The 18,963-nt window shown below is 48.6% G+C and overlaps 1 protein-coding gene across 23 annotated transcripts in view; it reads left to right on the top strand.

The window, feature by feature from the left end:
- Nucleotides 1-18,963, top strand: part of DYSF (dysferlin) — a 210,604-nt gene that overhangs the window by 50,564 nt on the left and 141,077 nt on the right. For 12 of the 23 annotated variants that reach the window (XR_014018501.1, XM_081264293.1, XM_081264302.1 and 9 more), the window contains exons 5-13: nt 7,690-7,804; nt 9,057-9,149; nt 9,498-9,709; nt 10,725-10,853; nt 11,250-11,312; nt 12,057-12,107; nt 14,508-14,538; nt 15,249-15,364; nt 16,995-17,121. Coding sequence is in view for 22 of the 23 variants with exons in the window: in XM_081264293.1 (XP_081120419.1) it covers nt 7,690-7,804; nt 9,057-9,149; nt 9,498-9,709; nt 10,725-10,853; nt 11,250-11,312; nt 12,057-12,107; nt 14,508-14,538; nt 15,249-15,364; nt 16,995-17,121 (937 nt within the window). In the remaining variant the exon portion in view is untranslated. The remainder of the gene's footprint in view (nt 1-7,689; nt 7,805-9,056; nt 9,150-9,497; nt 9,710-10,724; nt 10,854-11,249; nt 11,313-12,056; nt 12,108-14,507; nt 14,539-15,248; nt 15,365-16,994; nt 17,122-18,963) is intronic. The other 11 variants (XM_081264291.1, XM_081264287.1, XM_081264296.1 and 8 more) reach the window with 3 other exon arrangements.

The raw sequence follows: 18,963 nt of genomic DNA, 5'->3' as shown, positions 1-18,963 counted from the left end.
AGAATTCCTCACTTCCTTGCTGAGATGCCAGCCTCTCTCCACCAGCCCTTTATGCATCTGGGATGCTGGCATTTCCTGTACACGCTTCCCTCCAAACTCAAAGTCTCCTCCAGCCCCTGAGACAGAACCTTCCAAACCTGGTCCCTTTTATGGGACTGAGCCAGGTGGGCCACCATCCACCTCACTTCTTAACTCCTGTTCCCACACTCTGTGGGCTTGATGCTCAGACTAGGAGACGGCTGCCTTCTCTCGCCTGTCCTGGGACCCTGCCTGTCTGCAGACAATCCTTCATCAACCATGTCTCCAAGAAGGGCATAGAAGAGCCAGGAGCTGGGGAACGGGGAGGAGGGCTGGACCCTGCTCAGTGAGCCCCCAGCTGGGGAGAGGTGGGCCTCCTGCCTGCTGCCCAGGGTGCAGCTCTCACTGTGGCAGGGCCCAGAACCAGACTCTGCTACCTATGATAACACCGAAGTCACAGTGCAGCCCCAGGCAAGTCATAAGGAGCCCTGGGGTGGTGCTTCCTGCCTGGGACTTGGGCTGTTGGAGCTGCAGTGGGAGTCATCGTGAACTGTGAACCATGAACATTGCTTGGAGGGGACAGAGCCATGAGACGCTGAAGGTTCCACCAGCCTCTCTTGAGGCTGGATTTCTGGGCTGGACCCCCTGAGCAGAGCGTGCTGGGTACCTCAATTTGCTTGTAGTTCATTTGCCTCTAAGGACCAAAGGAACCTGCTAAAGGAATGATGGGAGTGAAGAGAGGCCTTGCGGATTTGCTAGAAAACCCTAGAAAGACTGAGAGGAGGAGGAGGCATGAGGAGAGGTGGGGAGGTCCTGCCTCAGGCTGGGCTGTGGTCTCCCTGTACCTATGGCTCAGTGTCCTCCCCCAGCCCTTCAGATATGGCATTTGGACTGTGTGCACTGGAGAGTCCACAGCTATCCAGACAGCTTCCAGACTGATGAGGACAACACTGCCCCTGTCCTGAGGAAACTTGTGGCCAATAGCAGTGTAAGAAATGGCCTGTGTGTGCATTTTCAAAGCAGCTCACTGACGAGCGTGTGGACACATGATGAGAACTATGTTGACATTGTCCCAGCCTTAAAAGCCAGAGTCAGATCAGAAAGGGAAACCCCCTGGATGACAAGAGCACATGGGGTGGTTCGGGGGAGCCAGGGCACTGCATGCTGGGATCAGGCACAAAATGAGGACAGACAATGCTGCAGTGAAACCCTGAGCTTCTTTCAAGTGGTCTGAAGATTCTGCCAACCAACACTGTCAGCGCAAGCCCGCCCTACCCTCCACCAGCCTCTGGAGGCTTCCCCAGGGAAAGGTGAAGGAGTCCTGGGCATACACTAGGCCTTTCCTGTGCTGTCCTGATTGTGCGTTGTGGGGGTGGGGTGGGTCTGGTCTTGAAAGAGCTCGGGGTGGAGAGCTGTGGCCCAGGAGAAGGCAGCAAGCCGCAGGCTGAGCAGTCAGATAACCTGCAGCCTGAGCCTGGCCGCAGAATCTATAGGGGGGCCAGGGACCCAGGAGGAGCCTACAAGGTGGCTCCCTGCCTCTGTATTGGGCTTCCTGAGCCCTTTTAGCCTGGGGACCATTCAGGAGCCTCTAAAGTTCTGCTGATATTGTTGGCTGTGGACCCCCCAAATGACTGGGGTTACCCCACTCCATAACAGTGTATTTTGGTGGACACATAATTGATAATGGCCTTGAGGTAGGATAACCTCCAGCCAGGGACCTGAGAAACTGGGTTATCAGGTGGGTACATTGATGTGGAGGGCTGTGAAGAGCATCCCACCCAGGGCTCTAGGCCAAGGTCATGAGGTCTGGGACAGCACAGAGCTCACATCCCACAGAAAGAAGACCTCAGCACTGGCTCTCTGGAGAAGGAAGGGTCCCAATGCTGGGTGGGGCTACAGACATGCTCCCTTTCCCTTGAGATCCTCAGTGGAGCCAGAGGCCTCCAGTATTAGTTATCTCTGCTCCTAGCATGAAAACTAATTTCCCTGGAGTCCACCCCGTGCTGGGGCATCTGTTCTAGATCCTGGTTTCTAGACCTTCTGAGGCTGCCTGGAATGTTCCTGTGGCTCCTGGATGGGCCATATAAGAGATGGGCCTGGCTCTTGGCTGGAGGTCTCCTTCCAATGCCTGGAACCACCTGGATGTTGCCAGTTCTTTAGATGCTCAGTGTAGGGCTACTAGTGTGGAAGTACCTGATGCTCAAGAAACCCCACGAGGGGCTGCCTGGACTGCCTTCAGATTCTAGAGCTATCACCCTTTCCTGCTTCTTGCTGAGGGCTGCCCCTGAGCGCCCTGTGCTGAGGTGCTGATACCAGGCCAGGGTGGAGCCGTAACCCTCCTGCTGTGCCATCTCTGCAGAGCTGGTGTATCAGAGGCCCCAGGTGGTATGGAGCCGGTAGATAAGCAGGGTGAGCCCATACCTATGATAGCACCGAAGTCACAGTGCAGCCCCAGGCAAGTCATAAGGAGCCCTGGGCTGGTGCTTCCTGCCTGGGACTTGGGCTATTGGAGCTGCAGTGGGAGGGGTGCTCTTCCAGAGGATTCGGCTCCAGGGTCAGGATCCCAAGGGCAGCCAAGATGTGGCCTTTTCAAGTTTTTGTCTAACTTCTCTCACTGGGGGTCACTCAGACCACTTGATTTAACCCTGCAACCTGAGACTCCTCTACTCCCCTGACCCTTCTTGACCTTTCTAACAGATGCTATAATTTATGTTTATTATTAAATATTGTCTTCCTCCTTTGCTGAGATATCAGATCCATGAGGTGGAGACCTTGTTCACAGGAATATCCCCAGGATCTTCAACAGGGTCTGGTCCCCCGCAGGTGCTCTCAATGTGTATTTGCAAAGGGAATGAGTATGTGAATTAACTGAGTTGGGCCAGACATGACAGGCAGGGTCCCCATTCCCTGTCTTTCTGATATGGACACACACTGACCTAAGCAAACACTGTACCCAGGACTGGCCTGGTAGGTAGTCACACAGAGTCCCATGTTCAGAAGGACCCTGGATTTGCTTTAGTTGTCTACCATTACCATGTTAAGATTCTAATAATTTTTGAATGAGAGACCTCAGCTTTTTGTTTTGCACTGGGGCCTGCAAATAATGCATCTGGTTCTGACTTAAACTATTTCTGCAGAAGGGAGCCAGCCTGAGTGGGGCAGGGGGCTCTGTCTGCTGAGTGAGCTTCTTGCAGTCATGGAAGGAAAGGATTCACAGATTTTTTTTAACACTTATTTTGAGTTAATTTAAGATTTAGAGAAGAGTAACCAAGAATATTATAAAGAGTGTTATGCTCTAATTGTTTGAGACTAATCTGCCAACATCTTGGCCCAGCATCAGTGAACTTCAGTGTGTAATTTCTCTGATTCAGGACTCTGTCCCGCCTAACCATAGCACAGCCTTCAAAATGAGCAAATGACATTGACACAGCAGTTCACCTAATCCACAGACCTCCATGGGAGGTTCATCGGTCTTTTTTGACAGGATCACTTCTAGCCAACAGATCCAATTCAGAGTCATGTGTTGGGTTTAGTTGTTCTTTTTCTTTTTCTTTTCTTTTTTGTACCAGGGATTGAACCCAGGGGTGCTAAACCACTAAGCCACATCCCCAGCCCTTTTAATTCTTAATTTGAGAGTTCTCCCTAAGTTGCTTAGAGCTTGGCTAAGTTTCTGAGGCTGGCCTTGAACTTGCAATCCTCCTGCCTTGGCCTCCCAGTTTGATGGGATTATAGACACCACAGCACCCAGAAGTAGTTGTTTCTTTAGGGTCTTTCTGTCTGAGATAATTCCTCAGTATTTTTTTTTTTTTTTTACTTTTATCATCTTGTAGTATTGAAATACTTGGAAATGCAGGTCACTTATGTTATAGAATGTCCCTCGCTTTGGGTTTGTTGGATGTTTCCTTGTGATTAGATTTAGGTTATGCGTCTTGGCGTGAATGTGGCATGAGTGATGCTGTGTTGCTCTCATTGTTGTCTATCAGGTGAAATGATTTTTGATTTGATTTCTTAGTGCATCATTCCCCTTGATCGTTTGTATAAACTGGTATCTGCTGGGTTTCCCATTCACCCACCCCACCTTCTAATGAGTAAGGATTTTATGGGGAAGTATTTTGTCTGGTCATAAGTATCCTGTTCCTCACCAACCTTTCCCTGCAAGTTTGCTTTCGTTTGCTTTACTTTTTGTGGTGTTGTGGAGTCAAACCTGGAACCTCATGCATGCCCAACACTTGCCCTACCACTGAGCTGTGTCCCCAGCCTGATCTCCCAGTTTTGACATGAATATCCATTGTTGTCTTCTGGTTGAATATATTATTGTTTTTTCTTAATTTTTTTTTTAGCTGTAGATGGACACAATACCTTTATTTATTTATTTTTATGTGGTGCTGAGGATCGAACTCAGAGCCTCATATATGCTAGGTGAGCGCTCTACCCCTGAGCTATAACTGCAGCCCATATATTATTGTTTTGATGGTTCCTAAGTGGTGATGTTCTAAATTAATCCTTTTTATTAATCAGTTGGCATTCTACTGTAAGGAAAAGCTGTTTTCCTCTTTGATTATTTACTTATTTCAATATGAATCCATGTGTTTCTGTTTTATTCAATGGTTTAAATTGTTACTATCATTATTGATTTTCATGTTTTAAATTGTCTCAGATTTGGCCGGATAATCAGGGAGCCCCTGTCTTCTGTGTCCTTTTGAGATGTTTCTATTATTCACTGAGCATTTCCTTGCTTTCTGGCTGAAATGATGATCCAGGCTCATCTTGTACCTCCTCTGCCTTAGCCCCAGAATTAATTACTTTTCCAAAGATCCCTATTAACCTTTTTTAAAATATATATTTTTGGTTGTTGAGGGACCTTTATTTTTATTTATTATTTATGTGCTGTGCTGAGAATTGAACCCAGTACCTCACATTTGCTAGACAAGTGCTCTCTCACTGAGCTACAATTCCAGCCCAACTAGCCTTTTGATAAAGTGGGGGAAACCCCAAGAAGGGTTTTAGAAATACAGATGCAAGGCCCCCTGGTGTCTCTGCCCTGTCCCTTGCTAGTTGTCGTCATCCTCGTGCTCCTCCTCCTGCTCCTCCTCCTCCTCCTCCTCCTCCTCCTCTTTTTAAAAATTTTGTTCTATTTAGATATACATGACAGCAGAATGTATTGCCACTCACTGTACACAAATGGAGCACAACTTTTCATTTCTCTGGTTATACACGCCAGAGTCACACCATTCGTGCAATCATACACATACATAGGGTAATAATGTCCTTCTCATTCCACCATCTTTCTCACCCCATGCCCCCTCCCCTCCCCCACTCCCCTCTGCCTAATCCAAAGTTCCTCCAGTCTTTCCTTGTGTGGGGGGGCGGGGATTTTGGATCAGCATCCATTAATCAGAGAAAACATTTGGCCTTTGGCTTTTTGGGATTGGCTTACTTCATTTAACAGGCTATTTTCCAGCTCCACCTGCAAATGAAGTGCCTCGACCCCTCCCCTCGATCCGCCCCCCCCCCCCCCAAGGTGGTTCTTTTCCTCAGGAGTTGCTGAAGCTGACGGCGCAGGTGCTGTCCGCTCAGGTGGCGACACCTGGTGGTGGTTCACGAATCTGCAGGGCAGGTTATGGTCCTGTGTGGGATGGTGGGATTTAAAGGGTCTCAGTTGTTTAGGGTGTCTTCCTTCTGTCTTCTGAACCCTGCTTCCTACGGTCCTGCACTAAATTTGCCTGGCTGCCCTTCCCCAGGCTCCAGTCTGAAGGACATAAGCATGAGACCTCTTACATCAAAGGCCTTCAGCCAAGATCTTCAGCTCAGGGCAGGGTTGCCTCAGGAATCTCTGGGTGTTCCTAATATTATCAGAAAAGATGTCCAGTGTCCTATGCTAGAGCCACTTGAAGGGAGATCATGCATCATTAAACACTTATAAAAACTTTGCTAAAACCCATGAAATTACTTACTGTTTAACGCTAAGCAGAAGAAAAGCATTTTTTTTTTTTTTTTAATATAGCAGAGCTGTACATTATTTGCTCGAAACGACTGGAGAGAAAGATGTCAAATTGTGAGAGTGGAAGAATTATGGACAATTTCTTTCTTATGCATTAGTTTTCTTCTTCTTCTCCTTCTTCTCTTTCCTCTTCTTCCTCCTCCTTGCCCCAACTCCTTCTTCCCAAGGGGCACTTTACCATTGAGCTGCTTTCCCAGCCCTTTATTAATTTTTATTTTGACACAGGGTCTTGCTAAGTTGCTGGTGCTGGCCTTGAATTTGTAATCCTTCTGCCTCAGGCTCCTGAGCTGTAATTATAGGTGTGAGCCACCATACCTGGCCTATTTTTCTTCTTTAAGGTTTCTATACTTTCCAAGTTTGTTTGTTTGTTTGTTTGTTTTTGTACTGGGGATTTGAACCCAGAGGTGCTTAACCAAGTGAGCCACATCCCCAGCTCTTTTTATATTTTATTTCAAGATAGGGCCTTGCTAAGTTGCTGAGGCTGGCTTTGAACCTGAGATCCTCCTGCTGCCTTAGCCTTCTGAGCTGATGGGATTACAAGCATACACCATGAATATTCATTGTTGTCTGTTGGTTGAATATATTATTGTGGGTTGTTTTTGGATTTTATTTATTTATTTTTATGTGGTGCTGAGGATCGAACCCAGGGCCTTGCACATGCTAGGCAAGCACTCTACCACTGAGCCACAACCCCATTCCTATTATTGTTTTTTAAAAAATTTTTTTCTAGTCTTAGATGGACACCATACCTTTATTTATTTATTTTTTTATGTGGTGCTGAAGCTCAAACCCAGTACCTCACATATGCTAGGTGAGTGCTCTAGTTTCCACACTTTCTTAAGCAGAGTATTTATAACTTGGATTAAAACAGATGGCTGCCCCAGGAGACTGGGCTGTGGCATGGGAGAGGCTCAGCCAGGCCCCTGCTGGCCTGGGAGGCGTGAGGCTGGAGTGTCTGTTGGGATTGTGCCTGCCAAAGGGCTCAGGGACTCCTTTGAACAGTGTGGGACTCAGGGTGGGGTTGAGGTGGGCCCTCTTTCTCTTGCCTCTGTGGGGTTTGTCTGGTGATGATCATCCCTTGTTGATGTGGATGGTGCCACTCGTTACTCTCCTCTCAACAGAGAATGTGGTGGGGGCAGGGGTGCTTCTAGGAGGGCGGGAGTCAGTAAGATGAGTGGCAGCCCAAGACCCTCTCAATTCTGGCTTCCCGCTGAGCAGAGCAGAGCAGAGCTGAACTGTCTATGGAGAAGGAGGGCAGGTCCTTGGCTGAGCAGAATGGTTAAGGGGAGTTTTTCCTAAGTCTTGAAAAATCCTGCAAGAGAAGTTGGATCCCTGATTCCAACTTAATCCTCATTCACCCTCATGAAGAAGCTGCTGTTGCTATTACTACCCCTCCTTACAGATAAGGCAACTGAGGCACAGGGAGGTTACATGTCTTGCCCAAGTTCATCTGGCTCCCGAATGGTTAGAAACTGACCCCAGATTCTGTGCCCATAACTACCTGACTATGCTCAGGGGTCCCTGGGGGTGGCTTTTTCACACTCCCTGCAGATTAGATCCTTGTCAGCACCCTGTTCCCTGGGGAAGGATGCGGGAATCAGGAAGGATGTAGGAGGGCAGTGGTCTGAGGCCAGCGTACTAACCTGCTGCCCCATCCCCGTCTCTTCCAGGCCTCGCTGGTCCTGCAGGTGTCCTACACGCCGCTCCCTGGAGCTGTGCCCCTGTTCCCACCCCCTGTTCCCTTGGAACCGTCCCCGACACTGCCTGACCTGGACACGGTGGCTGGTGAGGAGCCCATCCTTTGTGTGACAGGGCCCCTGGCAAGAAGGCCAGCAGGGGTACCCAAGCCTGGGGTGGTGGGGGGCTGCAGAGATACCTCCCAGCCTTCACTGCCTTCCCCAGATTGGGGCTGCCCTGGCGTGGAGAGGAGAGGGTTTGGGTGGTGGGGAGTCCTGAGAGCTGCTTCTGCCACACAGAGAGACGGGGAAGGAGGGTGGTGTGAAGACACCCTCCCAGCTCCAGCTGCCCAGGGCAGGGGCTGTGCATGGTGGGCCCTCTGCTGTACAGCTCTGAGGTGTATGTGAGTGAGGTCTGTCCAGGTTATACCTAAGGCCCCACCTGCTCCCCAGAATCTAGTGCTTCCCTCTCCTGGCCCCAATTGGCCTTTAGTGATGTGATGCCATGTGACCCAAGAGCTAGTTTTTCTTTGAAAGAATCCTGGGATACCATTAGGGGACATGAGTTCCAGTCTTGCCTTTGACACTGACTTTGAGCTGGTCGCTCTCCCTCTCTGGGCCTACAGATTATCATTTGTGGAATGAGCAGGCTGAATTAGCTAAGTCCTGGGCCTGCCTCAGTTCTCTTGCCTCTGGGGGGCTTGTCGGGGGATGATCCAGGCCAGAGGGCCTGGCTTGTCAGTGGGGGTCGGGTGTGGGAGTGGGCAGGGCCTCTGTGTGGTCAGTCTGCTGGCGTAGGGCAGAAGCTACACAGATGGGCCGTGTGCATTTGCCAGTGGTGAAGAGGCTGGAGTTTCACCTGTTTTGAAGAGGGGTAGAGGCAGCACAGCATGGAAACTGGAGCAGTTTCTGCTTTGGCTGGGTCTTAAGCCTGGCTGGGAAGCCAAGTCCTGTGGAGGGCTCTGTGGAGAAGGAGGCAGAGAGGGCCATCTTCCTGGGCCTGGCATTGTCTGAGCTGAGATGGGAAACCACTCTGGACTGGGTTACTTGAGAAGTCCAAGCTGGACTGGAGCTGGAAGAGGCTCAGGAGGAGGAAGAAGGGTGTTCTGAATGGTAGAGGAGGGGGAGGAGGAGGGCCCCAAAGACTCTGGGACCCCCCTGAGGTGAGTGAGATAGAATTAGGTTTGGGCCAGTTGGGGTGTCAGTCCTGCCTGCAGAGGTGGTAAGGAGGGACACTGAGCTTTGCCCTGAGCTGGGTGGGGGGGACAAGCAGGGTGGGGGTTGGGGGTGCAGTAGGTGATCTTCCCTCACTCGGCTCCCTCCTGCCCCTCCTCTGGGGCTGTGCCCTGCTCATGTGCCAGGTGGGGGACAGAGCCGGGCCGAGACTTGGTCCCTGCTCAGTGACAGCACCATGGACACAAGATATTCTGGAAAGAAGTGGCTGGTCCCCACGGGTGAGATGCCAGCCAGAGCTGTCCCCATCCCAGACCCTACCACCTGTAACCGACTCACCGGACACTGCTGCCAGCCCACTGGAGTGGGACGAGGCGGCTGGACGGCTCCTCTGCAGAGCTGGGGGAGGGCCAGGGCCATTCTTTCTTCCTCCTGTCGACTAACTGAACTGATAGCCTCAGGATTTGGCTGATGGCAGCCTCTCTTCTTCCTACCCATCCACCCTGGCTTATGATGGGAGAGGGAGGGCACAGGCAGGCAGCGGTGCTCTCTGGGTCCTCCCTCTGCTGGGCTGGGTCCCAGGGGCAGGGCCAGAGGACCCAGAGCTCATTGGGGCCCTGTCCTCCCAGACACAGGAGGGGAGGAGGACACAGAGGACCAGGGGCTCACAGGAGATGAAGCAGAACCATTCCTGGATCAGAGCGGCACTCCAGGCCCAGGGGGCCCCACCACCCCCAGGAAGCTGCCTTCCCATCCTCCCCCCTACCACCCGGGGAGCAAAAGAAAGAGAAGTGCACCCCCATCCAGAAAGCCGCTGTCGGACAAGCAGCAGGACTTCCAGGTGATGGGGACGCTGTCGCACCCTGATGGCTTTAACGCATCAGCAGCACCTGGTCTGTCCAGCCTCAGGGGAGCTGCTCCTGGGACCATGAGGGCCTCCTGGTGGAAATCTGCTTTCCCTGGGTCCTGGGCAGCTGCTGAACAGGAAGTTCAAGTCTTGGGGCCATAGCACAAGCCTCTGCTCAGGCCCAAGGTTTTGGAAAATACCTCACTCACCCATTTTCTTATTGTTATGATAATCTGTCCTTCCATGACATGCTGTTTTTAAGAAGAGTTAATAAATAACAGTCGATTAGAAAGTTGGACCAATGCACATATTCTTTTTTCATGAAAATTACTTTAATATTTTAAAACAATATTTTAAAATACTCAACCTAATGTTTGGAAGTACAGATGTTCTCGAATTCTTCATTCACTTACAGTTCAATGGCAAAAATTCTTAATTTATGTCTCAGATTATTAGATGTAAAAAAAGCATTGCATCTAACAATATAAAGAACAGGAACTGGGGACCTACGGACAATAGCTCAGGGGAAGAGTACTTGCCTTGCATTTGTGGGGCCCTGGGTTCAATCCCCATCAACACACACACACACACACACACACACACAAAATAAAAAAGAACAAAGACTATTTATGGAGTCACTTCAATGCTTGACTTCTAAGGGAATTGTCAGCAAGGACTGTTCAAGAGTCTTTAAAATGTCAGTGTCAATAGGGTCTCAGGTGGGGTTTGTGCTGGATGAAGAGAGTGGGGCTACTCCCACCCTCCCATTGGGATCCCAGGTGGTTTACGCAGAGCAGCGTGGCGGCTCTTCTGCAACTATGGGATTTTATAGATGCAAGGGACGTTGGTAGGAGATATGCTTGTTCTTAGAATGCTCTTCCTAAAACATTTAAAATAGTCTTTCCAAGAAGCCAGCTGGTCCCTGAGATTTGTGTCTCTCGGGGCAGAGGGTGGGAGGCCTCATACACTTTCTCCCTTCCTCCTTCTCATGGTCCTTGCTGACCTTCAGATCAGAGTCCAGGTGATTGAGGGGCGCCAGCTGCCGGGGGTGAACATCAGACCTGTGGTCAAGGTCACGGCTGCCGGGCAGACCAAGAGGACTCGGATCCACAAGGGAAACAGCCCTTTCTTCAACGAGGTGGGAGACACCGGGCAGTGTTAGGGCCAGAACCTATGTAGGTCTTCCAAACGGGGAGTCCAGAGCAGTTTATTCAGAGTGTTCACCTGTAGTGCTAACTTTGGTTCAGGAATTGGAGAAGAACTCCAGCTATTATTCCTGCCCAGGGTCTCTCTGCTCCATGTCCCTGTCATCCTGTAAGGCTGTGCCTGAGATGATATCCTCTGTGGGATCATCTGAGGCAAACACCCCAGAACTTGTCAGATTCCCAGAGCTCAGCATGGAGTTGAGCTCAGCCCTCATTTCCTATGTGGGCTCTATTCCCGGGCTTGAAGGCCTTTGGGTGCTGATCTTCCCCCTGCCTGGCCTGCAGGGTCATAGGCACTGATTTGTCTCCCTTTTTCCCTGGACCAACAGACTCTTTTCTTCAACGTGTTTGACTCTCCCCTGGAGCTGTTTGATGAGCCCATCTTTATCACAGTAAGTCTCAGCAACCCAAGCATTCTCCACGGGCTCTGTGTGCACATGTGTTCGTGCGAGGCATTGTCCGTGTGTGTAGGTGCACATCTCAGTGTGCATGCCTGTCAGCATCGTCGGTGAGTGTGAGTGTGTATGTGTGTGTGAGAGAGATACGGATTAAAGTCTGGCACCCGGAAAACGTGGACCATTCGCAGCCAGCCTCTGCTGGGCATGGGAGCGCCCACACACCTCAGCTGTGGCCTTCCCTAGGTGGGACACCTCTGATTGGGACACCTCTGGTTGTCAGGTGGGACACCTCTGGTTGTAGTGGACGCCTTGGTTTTCATCTTATTTTGTTTGTCCATGGGCCTGCTTTTGGCCAATATTTTCTTTCTCTGAGTCTTCTCCCACTTGGAAGGTGGTATATTCTAGTGGTTAAAATGAGGGTCTTGGGGCCGGATTATCTGAACCCGAGACCCATTTCTGCCCCTTGCGGTTATGTGATTCTGTACAAGTCCTGTCATCTCTGTGCCTCTAGTCCTTCAACTGTGCAATGGGGATAATAAGACTGCCTACTCAGGGTACTATTCTTGGGAGTACTATTCTTGGGAGTACTATTCTTGGGAATCATTTAGAACAATATGGACTAGAGTAAGTGCTCATTATTGGCTGTTCTTATTTGGGAGAGAAGAGCTGTTGGGTTGAACCCTGTCTGGGTCACAACTTGACTCATAGATGTGGATTTTAACTGCTCTTTCCTCCTAGGTGGTAGACTCCCGTTCCCTCCGGACAGATGCGCTCATTGGGGAGTTCCGGGTAATTGTTCATTTCCTTGCGATCAGTCAGTTTTCACTTACCTGTGTTCCTGGAGGCGCTGTGGATTACCTGCAGGGGCTGGCTCTCCAGAGACCTTGTGTGCCTTGGTCTATGTTGGGAAGATTTCAACCCCTCCCCTTAGAAACCCATCAGATTTCCCAACTCAGAAAACCTCTCCACAAAGGTAGCAGAGAAGTAGGACACTTTCATTGTTGAATAAGCATTAACTGGGGTGGGCTGAATATCTCAGGCCATCTGCTGAGAGATTACCAAGACAGGAAGGAGTCTCATCCTTTCATGTAGCCAGTGGATTACATATTTTCCATTACATTTCCATTTTTTTGAGAAAAACAATAACTAGCCAGGCATGGTGGTGAATACCTGTAATCTCAGTTACTTGGAAGATGAGGCAGGAGGATTGCAAGTTCGAGGCCAGCCTGGGCAACTTAGTGAGACTCTGCCTCAAAGTTTAAAAAAAAATAATAATAATAAAAGGCAGGCCGGGGTGCTGGGGATTCGGCTTGGAGGTAGAGCACCTCAAATAAGACAACTGGGTAGAACTGCTGGGCACACAGAGTTCATCCTAGGTTTGGTGGGTAATGACCATCAGTGTCAGCTAATTTACTTTATCCAGAGGAGAAAACAGGATTCCAACTCCTGTCTTTATGACAGGAGGTAGTTTTACAGCCTGGAGCATGGCACCCACTCAAGTCAGGCTGGCAGCTTCCCTCTGGGCCGTAGAAGGACCCTCTTCCTTGATGTTTACATTTCAAAGAGAAGATGCCCTTGGGAAAGATGTCTAGTCTCCATATCATAAATTTTATAAAATGCTTAGTTAGTTTTTAGAAAGCTACATTTCAAACAGATAAAGTACTTATATTTACTGGTTTTCCAAGGTAAAATGTATGACAGAAAGAGGAGAGCTAAAATCTTCCCCTATTTCCAGAAGGAAGAATTAAGCCTCTTCTTTTTAGTTCCTGTTTATCTCTACATCTGGGAAGGCAGCGTCCACCCAATTCTGGCCAATGCTGGGACTGTGCAACCTGGCACTCTCTGCTCTGACCTCACCTTCACGGTGGGTCAGGAATGGGGTTCAGCAGAGGGCCCTGAGGGAAGGAGCCCCAGACTGCTTTTTTGTCCTGGGCAGCCCGGAAGGGAGCAGTCCACCTCTGGGAACCCAGTACCAGAAGCACAGTGTGTCCCAGAGGATGGTTCAACAGCTTGCAAAAAATAATTGCGTGAAGTGAGACAGACCTGCACGGTGCTGTGACGTCATTTAGTGTGTTTCTCACTGATGTTCTTATTTGAGAATCTTTGAGGATTTATCAAAAGGAAAGAAAGAGTGCAGACTTATTTTAACCTGCCTCTGCTATCCAAATAAATGACCCCCTCCCCTCCTCTGGGAAGTAGCCACAAGATTTTCGAAAAACAGAATCTAATTTCTTGGTGAGGCATTTCTTTAAAGGAGTGGGTTTGAGTCTGAGTCATTATGTAACAAATGAAATCTTAATTATTTTGAGACTTGAGTCTTTATATTCTTGTTCTGAGAATCCATGGGTCAAGAAAGATATTTTTCTAGTTATTAATCTGTGATAAAAAAAAACTTCGTATTTTATTTTATTTTTTGGGGGGTGAGGTACTGAAAATTTAACTCAGGGACAATTTACTATTGACCTACATTTATAGCCTTTTAAAATTTTGAGACAGGGTCTCACTAAGTTGCTTAGGGCCTCACTAAGTTGCTGAGACTGGCCTTGATCTTACAATCCTCCTGCCTCAGCTTCCCAAGTTGCTGGGATTACAAGCATGTGCCATCATGCCTGGCTAAGACTTTGTATTTGAGGGAGTTTTATATTCACAGAAAAATTGAGTGGAGAGGCTGGAGTCGTGGCTCAGAGATAAAGTGCTCGCCCAGCATGTGTGAGGCACTGGGTTCGATCCTCAGCACCACATAAAAATAAAATAAAGATATTGTGTCCACCTATAACTAAAAAACAAATATTAAAAAAAATCAAGTGGAATGTACAGAAAGTTCAGGTGTACTCTTTGCCCTTCTATTGCCCCTCAACCTCCCCTACTATCAACATCCTGATAATCTATGATTTTTAAAAAAGAACACTATGAAATATAGGAAAGAAAAGAAACAAATCAAACCCATGCAAATCTACTGCCCCTCAGAGATAGCAAAGGTGCCATTTTGGGTATTTCCTTCCCTCTTTCTTTTTGGGGCATTAACATACTTTGCCCAATTCTATAACAAATACATTCCATAGAGTGTCACATGACGTTTTCCTGTGTCTCTACAAGTTCTTAAAACAAGCCCTTTACTGGCTTCATCGAATGCACCATGCTGTAACACTTCAGTGCCAAGAGTTTGACTTGTGTTTCCTTTGATTTCAGATGGACGTGGGCACCATTTACAGAGAGCCCCGTGAGTTCTCATCCCTTTGGTGTGTCCTTGCATGAGACTCTAGAGGCTGCTTGGGGACACTTGCTTGGGTGCTCACTCTCCCTCCCTGGGGGGTTTGGAATGGAGGCGAGGCTTTCTTGGAAGAGAAGGCAGGGGTTGCATCCTCCTCGAAAAGCCCTCAGGCCCTCAGGAAGACGCAACCCCCATCTGTGTCTGATGGCCCATTCAGGGATGATAAACCTGGAAGGTCCTGGGGCCCAGAGTCACCTCAGAGGCAGGTCATTTGGGTGATGAGTCCAGGGATTCTTCTCACTCTGATTTGGTCACTTTCTGAGGAGGTTAAAAATGGTTTAGCTTTGCCTCTTATAGAGATTTCTTTTAATACTTCTGATGTACGTAGATGCTCAAAGTTGATTCTAGGCTTAAAAAAAAATTTGAGACATTTATTTACTTGCCAACATCACCCAGGTGGACCATGTCATGATTATGAATAGCTACGTCTTCTCCTCAGGAAGAGACAGCCCTATTGAGTGACTGTGGCATGCCATGGAGAGCCATCTTTGGTCATCCTGGTGTTAGAGCTCTTGGTTTCTCAGCCCAAGGGATTCTAGGGTTTGGTTCTTTCCTTTCTGCCATGGCTGAGCACTTTATCTCACTGTATGCGATCCATCCTGGGCTCCTGGACCAAGTTGCAGTCTTGGGTCTTCCCATTCCTGATCCTTCTCTTTTAGGTCATGCCTATCTCAGGAAGTGGCTGCTCCTCTCAGACCCTGACGATTTCTCTGCTGGGGCCAGAGGCTACCTGAAAGCCAGCCTTTGTGTGCTGGGGCCTGGAGATGAAGCTCCTGTGAGTACCTTTCCCTGGGTCTTCCTCACAGCCCTTCACATATTGCTTGGTGGTGGAAGCACCCAACGAAAATCCTGAAGCTTAATTTTTTTCCCCCTGATTTAAAAGAATGCATGATAATTATGAGAACTGTAGAACATGTAGAAAAGTATAAATAAAAAGGACTCACTCATAAGTCTACCACTTGGAGAGAGCCATTATCAATATCTTCTCACCTGCCTTCCTCAAAAACACGTGTGTATTTTTCTTTTTGCAAAGGGAGATCGTTCTCTCCATGATATTGCAACCTGAATGTTGTTGCCTCAGATTGCCGCAGTCTGGCTGCAGCAAAATAACCGGGGGGGGGGTGACGAGCAACTTGTGTACATTGATACAGCAGGAGTAGGAGCCGTTTATCGTAGGACAACAGAGGTATTTATACATTCCACACAGCTTATCTTAATTAACATAAACTAGATACAGCAGTCAACCAATAAGGAATCTCCACACTTAATGGCTCGCTGGTGCCACCTCACAAACCACTCCCCCTGGCAAAATGCCAGGCGCCATCCCAACTTGTTTACAGACTCTAACGTTTGTCAGGCGCCATCCTGACTTGTTTACAGACTCTAACATCAGATTATATCGTTATCATGTGGATGTGGTAATAGGAGAAGTTCTAAATCAAAGGAGGATGTGAGGGAGAAAAGTGTGGCAGTACCCATGAGGAACCAGGAAGAGAAAGGAGCAACCGCAAATTCAGGCTTCAGGTGTCTGAGGTCCAGAAAGCTGGGCATGCAGCCTAGACTGGAGAGTGCATCTGAGCAGAGAGTCACTCGAGGTGCCAAGAGATGTGCAGGAAAACCTATAAAGGATAAGGACACAGTGTACACCAAGAAAATAGGAAGCAGGAGACTACCTGGGACAGTGAAGATATTTAACAAAAAAAAGTTTAAGAGAGGAAAAATATAATAAAGTTAGTTTAGTGATAAATTTTTAGTATAATTTTTGATACCAGTATAAAAGTGAATTCTGTAAATAATGATATGGGTGTGTTTAAGGGAAGAAAGAATTTTTTTGGGCTCTGGTTTGTCTTTAGAACCCTGAAAGGGGTCCACAAGAGGACCCCTGGGCAGTTCCTGGGTGGTAATGATTTATGTTTGGGGCAGGTGGGCAAAGCATGTTTCCTCCATATTGCAGAATAAAGTCCTGCTTCCTGGAAAAAAAAATGAGAAGAGCATTCAGAGCTGGGAGGTGTCAGCACCCTGTGTATTTGGCAGTGTTGTGGCAGAAAAATGGGCAGAGCAGCTGGGCGCAGTGGTGCACACCTGTAATCCCAGCAGCTCCAGAGGCTGAGGCAGGAGGATCGAGAGTTCAAAGGCAGCCTCAGCAACTTAGTGAGGCACTAAGCAACTCAGAGAGATCCATCTCTAATAAAATATAAAAAAGGGCTGGGGGATGTGGCTCTGTGGTTAAGTGTTCCTGGGTTCCATCCCTGGTACCAAAAAAAAAAAAAAAAAAAAAGGAAAAATGTTCCAGAGCAAGTTGTCTTATGAGACACCGCACTAAACATGGCAGGCTGAGCTCTTAGAAAAGGAAGGTCAAACACTGCACCCGAGAGCTCACGGAGGAATCATGTTTGGCTTTATAGCTGGAGAGAAAAGACCCCTCTGAAGACAAGGAGGACATCGAAGGCAATCTGCTCAGGCCGACTGGGGTGGCCCTTCGAGGAGCCCACTTCTGCCTGAAGGTCTTCAGAGCCGAGGACTTGCCTCAGAGTGAGTGTGGAGCAAACCCCTTCCCCATGGGTGGGCGCCTGCCACAGTGGTTGTGAGGACATCGCGAGGGTGGATCCCGGGAGGGACCATGGTTGGCTCCCCGGGAGAGGAAAGTGCATCACCTTGTGAGTCCCTGGGGCACATTTTCATCCTTCCTCCCACCAGGGACCATCCCTTTGCCTCCTTCCTGCCTCCCTTTGGCCCGTCTTCCTCCTCAAGGGTCTGTTAGGGATCAGTGCTGGACAGCTGGCCCTCTACTCTGCTGCCTGGCCAATACCTTGAGCCTTTCTAGGTTTCCTAAGGTTTTTTTTCCCCCCTGTGGTGCTGGGAATTGAACCCAGGACCTCGTGAACTTCAGGTAAGCCCTCTACCGCTAACCCATACCTCCAGCCCAGCAATCAGGATTTAATGGAAAATAACACACACTGCTGGAGTTAACCAGATGCCAGAATCTGGAGCTTAACAGTGGCTGCTGGGCTCCATTCCGGTGTCCCCTGGTTCTTCAGCCACTCTGGAGACACATTTTCTGGGTTCTCATCAAGAAAGCAGAGCCATCTAAACACTGCCTGCTCCCGGGTCAGAGGTCAATGATGTGAGGACATCCTCGCTGGCAGAGCCTGGGCAGGAGCGGATGCTGGAGGGTTTGCAGGAGGCCTTCCTGGGACCATTTCTCTATAGATGAAGAATGCTGCTCCCCCAGTGGCTCTTCATCCCCCCATTACTTGGGGCTGTCCGTGTTCTAGCACAGAAAGTCCCACATTCCAGGAAACTGTTCAGTCCCTAGCAAACTGGGACCTTGGATCACCTGACTTGTGATCATCTCCCACATCCTCCCAGGAAGGCCAGCATGGCCGCTACCCTGATTCTCACAGTGGCTGGCCTGGTACTGGTCTCACCCTGTGTATTTAGTAAACCCTGGGGGAATCATACCAAATATTGGGGAGCCATGGGTACCAACCTCAGCTGCACAGTAGAATCACTGGAGCGGCTTAAAGAAAGTACAGTGCCTGCCCCCGCCGCCACTCCCAGCCTTTCAGATTCACTTGGGTTGGGGTAGGGCTCAAAGGCTTCTCAGATGATCCCATCAGGAGCCCATTGTGAGTCACTATTTCAGAGTGTGCCTTAGCTTCATCAAGCCAGTCTTCTTCCCCAGCACTCAGTGAGAACATCTGCAACTTGGGTCCTCATTTACATGTCTTGCATAAAGCTCTTTGAGGGTGTCTGCTTTGATGAGTGACATCCATAAATGAAATGGGTTCCTTCTGTGCAAGCTTACTTGGACCAAAACCACAGGGAGGAAGCCTTTGAATAAGTAATGGGAATTCAGTGGATATTAGAATACCTGCTTAAAATCATTCTTTACTCATTGGCTGCAACTGTGTGGAAGAGAGATTAGCAAGCTTCCAGAAAGCAAGGCAAGGAAATGTTTGCTTTTCTTAAGGTGAAGGAGCTTTGTGTTGTATTTGCTGCAGTGTTGTTTAAACATAAATAAAAACAAAATAGATGAGTAAACAGAACATGATTATTTGCTAATCGCTGTGACCCGTTATTCATGTAAGCGTTAGAGAGTGTATAATCTTTAACTGTTCCTCTCCTCACACTCGTTCATGGCCATGTAAAACATAACATATAAAACATACGTATACATATGTATGTACATAACACATCTATCCATATATACATGTGCAAATAATCTGGCTAACTCAGTTAAATAATTTGGTTTGAAGTATCATAGATTAAAAACTCTTAAAAGATCCCACCACTTAGGAGCCTGAGACAGGAGGATCGTAAGTTCAAGGCCAACTTGGGCAGTTTAGAGAGACTTTGTCTCAAAATAAAACA

The sequence above is a fragment of the Spermophilus citellus genome (genome assembly GCF_964194105.1).
Source record: "Spermophilus citellus genome assembly, chromosome: 13".
NCBI classification, from domain to species: Eukaryota; Metazoa; Chordata; class Mammalia; order Rodentia; family Sciuridae; genus Spermophilus; species Spermophilus citellus.
This window is presented reverse-complemented; position numbering and strand designations above follow the sequence as displayed.